Source organism: Priapulus caudatus, unplaced genomic scaffold, assembly GCF_000485595.1.
Source record: "Priapulus caudatus unplaced genomic scaffold, Priapulus_caudatus-5.0.1 Scaffold1893, whole genome shotgun sequence".
NCBI lineage: Eukaryota > Metazoa > Priapulida > Priapulimorpha > Priapulimorphida > Priapulidae > Priapulus > Priapulus caudatus.
The window spans coordinates 19,043-25,429 of record NW_014578954.1 but is presented as its reverse complement, the minus strand read 5'-3'; the positions used below and the strand labels follow the sequence as shown (position 1 = coordinate 25,429).

Below are 6,387 nucleotides of genomic sequence, written 5' to 3'. Positions count from 1 at the left end.
ATTCTTATAATACAGTGATACAATTTGTAAGAAAACAAGTGCCGCGGAGCGACAGCGCTCATCTACTCTACTGCGGTGACTCTGTGGTGGATGGTGGATCGAGTGAAACCCTATTTAGTCCCAAATGTGTTCACATATACGCCGAAACATGGAATGCACAGGGATGGTATCAGGAACCTTCTCAAAGGAATGTTTGTTGGGATCGTTATGAAAGTTGCCACGAGATGGCGCGTACGTTTAAGTGTCTTCAGATTAAGATGGAAGCTCCCATCGTACGTAGTTAGCAACAACTATTTGCAAGACAGAATAGCGTAAGCACTCATCCATTTACCTACGCAAGCCTACAGGCTGCAATAGAAGCTGCCACCTGTAACAATTGATGCAGGCAAAACTACACAGTACAGCAAACACATGCACTGGCAGTAGCACTGGCAGTGGCATACGGTACATGTAACTACTGACAGTACAGAATGCCATAGAAATATACGATTAAGGAGCATAAACCTTCTTTAACCAAATTAGCTTTTGAAATTTCACTGTGACATTGTAGCCTCATACATCCAGGCATGTATAGATTCTACTAGCAAAACCCGGCAGTCAAATTCTTTCTAACAGAACAGTCAACAAATCCATGTTTAACCCTCCTCTTGAGGGTCAAAAAGGTTATCTGACACTTACTCTTCGCACTCAGCAGAAAGTAGATTTCATGGTCCTTTCAATAATGCCATAAAAATGCTAGGTCACCGCTACAAACAAAAAAGTTTTTCAATCGCTCCGTCAGACCATGTCCTCAGAAAATGTCTAAAAATCTGCCCTGTGCCCATTGACCTTTGACCTGTGACCTCCAATTTCGGCACAGTGATGGCTTTCCTACCATGATGCTATACACCAACTATCACGAGCCTAGGTCGAGCCTGTTTAGATTTGTGCCGCAATTCTGCATTCCTCCTATACCTTAAGTTAAGGAGTGAATGTTCCCCCTTCTTTTTACACTCTTGACCTTTGACCTTTGAACCCCAGCTTCGACATCCCAACTCGTTGACGATCCCCCAATGTGCCCAAATATCGTGACCGTACGTCGACGGTTAAGATTTGTGCCCAACTGTTGGACAGACGGACGGGACGACGTACGGGCACGGACGGAAGACGCGGCCAGACGGCGCGGTACGGACACGGACAATCATGCGATTCTACAAGCTGCATCTGACTATGTCAGATGAGGCTAAAAATGAGAAAAATCAATGAACAATTTTGAGCTGGCCCTTTTGCGGGACGGTCGAAGGAGGGCAACAAACAATATTTTTATTATGGCCCCAACATTGACATCACCCCCCCCCCTGCCTCCCACTCACTTCTCAGCTCCTATATTTATACTTCCGCCTGTAATCCCTCCCTGCCCACTCACTTCCTCAGCTCCTTCTGCTCCTCCCGCTCGCGCATGGCCTTTGTGCCGAAGCTGCAAGCGCTTCTCCATGTCATCACCTCCTCGCTGGCCTTCAGCCGCTTCACCTCCTCCACCGTCAGGTTGAAGAACTCGTCGGGAAGGTCAAACTTTGTCATGTTGCTCGAGGGAGAGAACCATAACAGTACAGCCAGTACAGTCAGTTACGAGGTATTACATACAGGTATTACAGTACAGCTAACAGCTACAGCTTACAGTCAGTACAGGTACAGTACAGTACAGCTACAGTACTACAGTACAGTACCAGTACAGCCAGTTACAGCTACAGTACAGCTAACAGATACAGTACAGACATTAAATACCAGTGCAGTACAGTACAGTGCAGTACATTACAGGGTATTACAGTACAGTACAGTACATTACATTACAGTGCAGTGCAGTGCAGTGCCATGGTATTATAGCACAGTGCCCATACATTGCAGTGTAGCCGTAGTGCAGCTACAGTAAAGTGCCAGAACAGTACAAGTGCAGAACACAATACTGAGGCGTGTATCAGGAGACACGCGATTGGCGCTCGAGTGAACGAACGCAGCGCCTCCTGACGACACAGCGAGGCGCTCAGGCTGTCGCGCTCGCTTGTCGCTCGCTCGCCATCAAAGATGGCGGCCCCATGGAGGGTTACTCACGCAGATTTAATCGCGAAGAACGAAACAGTTACTAGTTGAAAACGAGATTAGCAGACGAAATTGAATACAAATTGCAATTTAGAAGTAAATGAATACATGAAAAGTGCAAATAAAGTTTGAAAATAGATTGCAAATTGACGTCAGAAATGTTAGATTCGCCATCCGCCAGATTTTGTCGGTCGCCAATCTTGTAAACAACTCGCCGCACTGAGCGAACAGCTTTTCAAACTTCGGCGCTGCAAACGCTAGCTCGCCGCTTCGCTCGCGCCAGTGCGTTCAGAAGACAGAGCTGCCAGATGCGATGCGTTCGGTCTCGCATGAAACACGCCTTCAGTCGCTTTTAGCGTAGCCGAATTCAGATCCAACTGATTTAAATCACACCGTGTAACAGCTTAAGAACCACCTGCCCGCGTGTGAATCTGGGGCGCTGTAGGGTGGATCGATGACGTCCGTCTATCGGAAACATCATTCAATAATTGAATTTCATCACAGACTCATGCACAGCCACCGGCTATTTCATAGAACGTTTCTGCATGCAGGGCGCTAAGCCTTCTGAAACCGCATTTCTGACTTACATCTAGACACGACGCCGTAACCCTGTGACAGCCACACGTGTCTGCCGCGTTGCTACGGTCGCCGTACGCGGCGCCTTGCGTTTTGTGTCTTACAGCTTAGGCGCACCACCTGGCGATTTTTTCCGTGCAAACTTGACAGCATTCGCAGAATCGCCGTTAAAAAATCCTGCTGCAATCGCTACGTCTGCACGGGAACGTTGCAACTGCCCCAACCCGTAGCAATTCTGGTCGCTTGCGACGAGATGCAAAAATCAAACTTGTCTTGATTCTTGAAGCCGACTCTGTCTGGCTCCCAAATTGGCTTAGAATTGCTTCAGAAAATCGAATGCTAGTGCGCACACGCGGTGACACATCGACGATCGCTTGCGTTGAAGCGTTGCACGACGAGCAACCAAACAATCACAGGTCTGCGCTAGGCTTTACGTCTCTCTCTCTCTCTGTCTGTCCTCGTCTCTCTGTCTGTCTGTCTCTGTCTGTCTCACTCTCTCTATCTCTCTCTATCTCTGTATCTCTCTTCTAATCTCTCTCTCTCTCTCTCTTCTTCTCTCTCGTCTCTCTCTCTCTCTCTCTCCCTGCTTTTACCTGCAGGCCACGATCGGCTCATAGGATGGGTTCGCAGCCAGCAGGGCCGTCGCGTGCCTCAACGGCCGACCCGTGGATCCGCCGCGACCTCCGGCTGACATCACGAGGAAGACGCCTCGCCGTCCTCAAACGCAGCGTCTGCGCGTCAGAAGCCGACGAGCGCGCAGGTACGCAGCCAGCGCCCTCTAGCCCGGCGACGCGCTCGCAAACGCGCGATGATTGCGACGCGCACCTTGCGTAGCGTTTCGGCTTGCCGGGCTCGGGCGATGATGTTGTCGAGGTAACGCAGATCGTCTCCACGGCAACGCGCTCGCGCACGCTGCGTTCAACGTCAGAGATGAGTGCGGTGGCCCCAATCGTCTGGCTCTCCTCCGCCTGGCGTACAGGAACTCGCGGAATGCGCGCCTCGATCGCCTCGCGCGGCGAACCTCGGGCCCCACCAGGGGCATCGCGTATGGTAGACGCCGCTGACGGAGAGCATCGGCGGGCCGTCGAGGGTCGGCAGTCCGCGGGCGCGGTCGGTCCCGCCAGGCCGATCGCATGCTCTCGTGCCTCCTGCCTGCGAGAACGAGCGAATGTTACATCACGGATTAACCACCAGGAATGTGAGCAGTCCGAGGACATGGAAATTCAGACTTTTTTCGGTAACAAGCAAGTTTTTTTTTTTACTAAGCCCTCACCATAATTTACTAGCCGTACAAAGTCTTGCGATTCTACTCCTCTAAGTTATACGAAAACCTGACATTCTAGTGAAATTATCCCTTTACTAGTAGTAGTTATACAATACTCCGCCTAATACTCCTACGTTAGCTCACCAGAGTTATATCTCCTACTAAACCTATTTCCCACACCGTCATGTATCTCCTATTCAGTCGCCCAACACGCTATACCAATTGCTACAATTGATGATGGATCTGATGAAGGGAGTACCGAGTTCTGTTCTCGTACCTTTTGCTAGTTTTCGCTCAGCTTCCATCCTTCGAACGCGTATCTGATATCTCGCTGTCGACCCGCGCGTTTCGCAAATGCCCGGTGCAGGCTGGCAGGTCTTGCCTAGGGCTGACTCTGCAGGCTGCCTTCTTGGCCAGCAGTTGCCTCCTGTGAGCCACTGCCTTGAAGGCCCTGCACCTGGATAGATAAAGCTCCCTACACTTAATGCTAAGGGAGGCGTACCATATGCTAGTGACGCCAGGAAATGATACCCTCAAAAAAGAGAGGAGTCTGCAGCAAAATGAAGGAGTCAGAGTCTGCGAGTTCAAAACTAAAGATATTAAACAATTTAACACATGTGTTTATTCTTGAAGATTCATTTGCGGTTGCAATCTGCCAATTTTCTTTGGACATTTGCTGAAAAAAATACGGCGAGGCCGTGCTCTGGAACGAACTTAGTTAAGGTATTAGCATATTGTCAGGGAGTCATAACGGACTCCTACAGTATGTTAAATCAGGGAGTCCAACAGTAGAATTCAGGGAATATTTGACTCCTTGTAGGCAATACATTATATCAAGAGCGTGTTAAGAAGTGTATTACCTTCTTGCTTATGGTGTATTGCTTCAGGTATCACTTCACCCTGCTGCGAGTGAGACTGCCCGACGGCGTCATTCTGCAGGGCACGTTCAGGTGCACCGAGCGAGCGGCGGCAGTCTACGGCTTCGTACGAGATAACCTCCTCAACGACTGGCAGCCATTTTGTCTGACGCCGAGCGGCGGACGCGCGCTGGCGGAGGAGGATGAGGCAACGCTCGCCGAGCTTGGACTCGCGCCGGCGGCCGTGCTCTCGTTCGCGTGGGACCAGGAGGTAGGCTTACATTGCGTGTCGCTATATGTGACCGGTTATAGCCAAATTAGTCACTTGGAGCAGTTTTTCAATTTCCAGATAACCATGTGATGATGTTCTGCTGTCATTTATCTTCATATTGGTCCAAAAATTTTGAGAATCGGATAAAAAATAAAAAAGTTATGGACATTTGAAGTTATGGAGTTGTGCCAGCACCCGTGCTCGTATAGGCGTACATTGCGTGTCTCTATATGCGTAGCGATTCGATTTTAGATTATAGATTTTATAGATTTTATATAATATTCTCTCCCAGGTCCTGCCACCTTTATCGTCACTAGATGGCAGCACGGGTTATTGTCGACCGATCTGATCCTCGCGATCTCTCGCAGGTCCTGCCACCTTTATCGTCACTAGATGGCAGCACGAGTTATTGTCGACCGATCTAATCCCCACGTTCTCTTCCCAGGTCCTGCAGGAAGTCATCGCACAACAGGGTGGGCCAGACAGGGTCGAACACTTGAAGCCCGAACTACTGAGTCTGATGCAGATGCTGTAGGCTGTCCGCACAGCTAGCGACACCTAGTGGCACCGTCAAGCAACCGACCTAACGGTGGCACCACCTGCCTGCCATATCTTCCCGCGCGTTTGGGATCAGCGGCTGCATCTCTGTCATCATCGTCGTCGACGACAAGATTGGCGCGATTCGTTCACGCGTCGGACGGGAGCACAGTTTTTTCGACGCGGACGAGAAAAAAGGCTAATTAGTAGATCGTTAGCCGCGGCGCTGCTTCCATGGGCGATCGCCACGCGTTCGCTTCTGCGAATTCGCGCGCAGATTAATTCGCGATTGAACCCCTAGATGGTCGCCGCTCTCGCATGTTTTTTTTTCTCGACGACAGCGAGACAGACGTTCACATGTTTTGAGCTGTCGGAGCGCGATCAGAGTCTCGTTAATGACGGCGACTCCGCAAAACTAGTGGCGCGCTCTGTCTTTGAAATTGGGTTCATTTTGCGCTCTGATGCCGCGGCTGAACTGGGTCGTTGCCGTGACGACCTGTCCGCACTGTCTTGTCTCTCTAGAGGGCAGGCGTTTGTTTGCGAGCGGCAGTGTTGCCTGGGGGCTACCAGCAGGTGGCGCTCACAGTCGTGTTCGCTGGCGAGGGAAACAATGGTGGTCTTGTTGCCAGCGACTAAGACTGGGAAGTTCGCTAAACTGGAAGGTCGCTAAATGCCAATATTTTTGCAGAGCTTTTGTGAAGCTTCTAACTGGAATGAAGAAGGTGTGCGACGTGCCATGTCTTCTCATACTACTGTTGCAATATTCCTCACACTAATCTCTCCATGTAATGTGAAGATGCTTGTAT

General features: G+C 50.2%; 1 protein-coding gene across 2 annotated transcripts in view; it reads left to right on the top strand.

Moving 5' to 3' along the window:
* Positions 1-6,381, top strand: part of LOC106817849 (UBX domain-containing protein 6-like) — a 16,447-nt gene extending 10,066 nt beyond the window's left edge. For both annotated transcript variants that reach the window (XM_014822554.1, XM_014822553.1), the window contains exons 7-8: positions 4,804-5,044; positions 5,490-6,381. In XM_014822554.1, the coding sequence (XP_014678040.1) occupies positions 4,804-5,044; positions 5,490-5,579 (331 nt within the window). In that variant the 3' untranslated portion in view covers positions 5,580-6,381. The remainder of the gene's footprint in view (positions 1-4,803; positions 5,045-5,489) is intronic.
* The last annotated feature ends 6 nt before the right edge of the window (positions 6,382-6,387 follow it).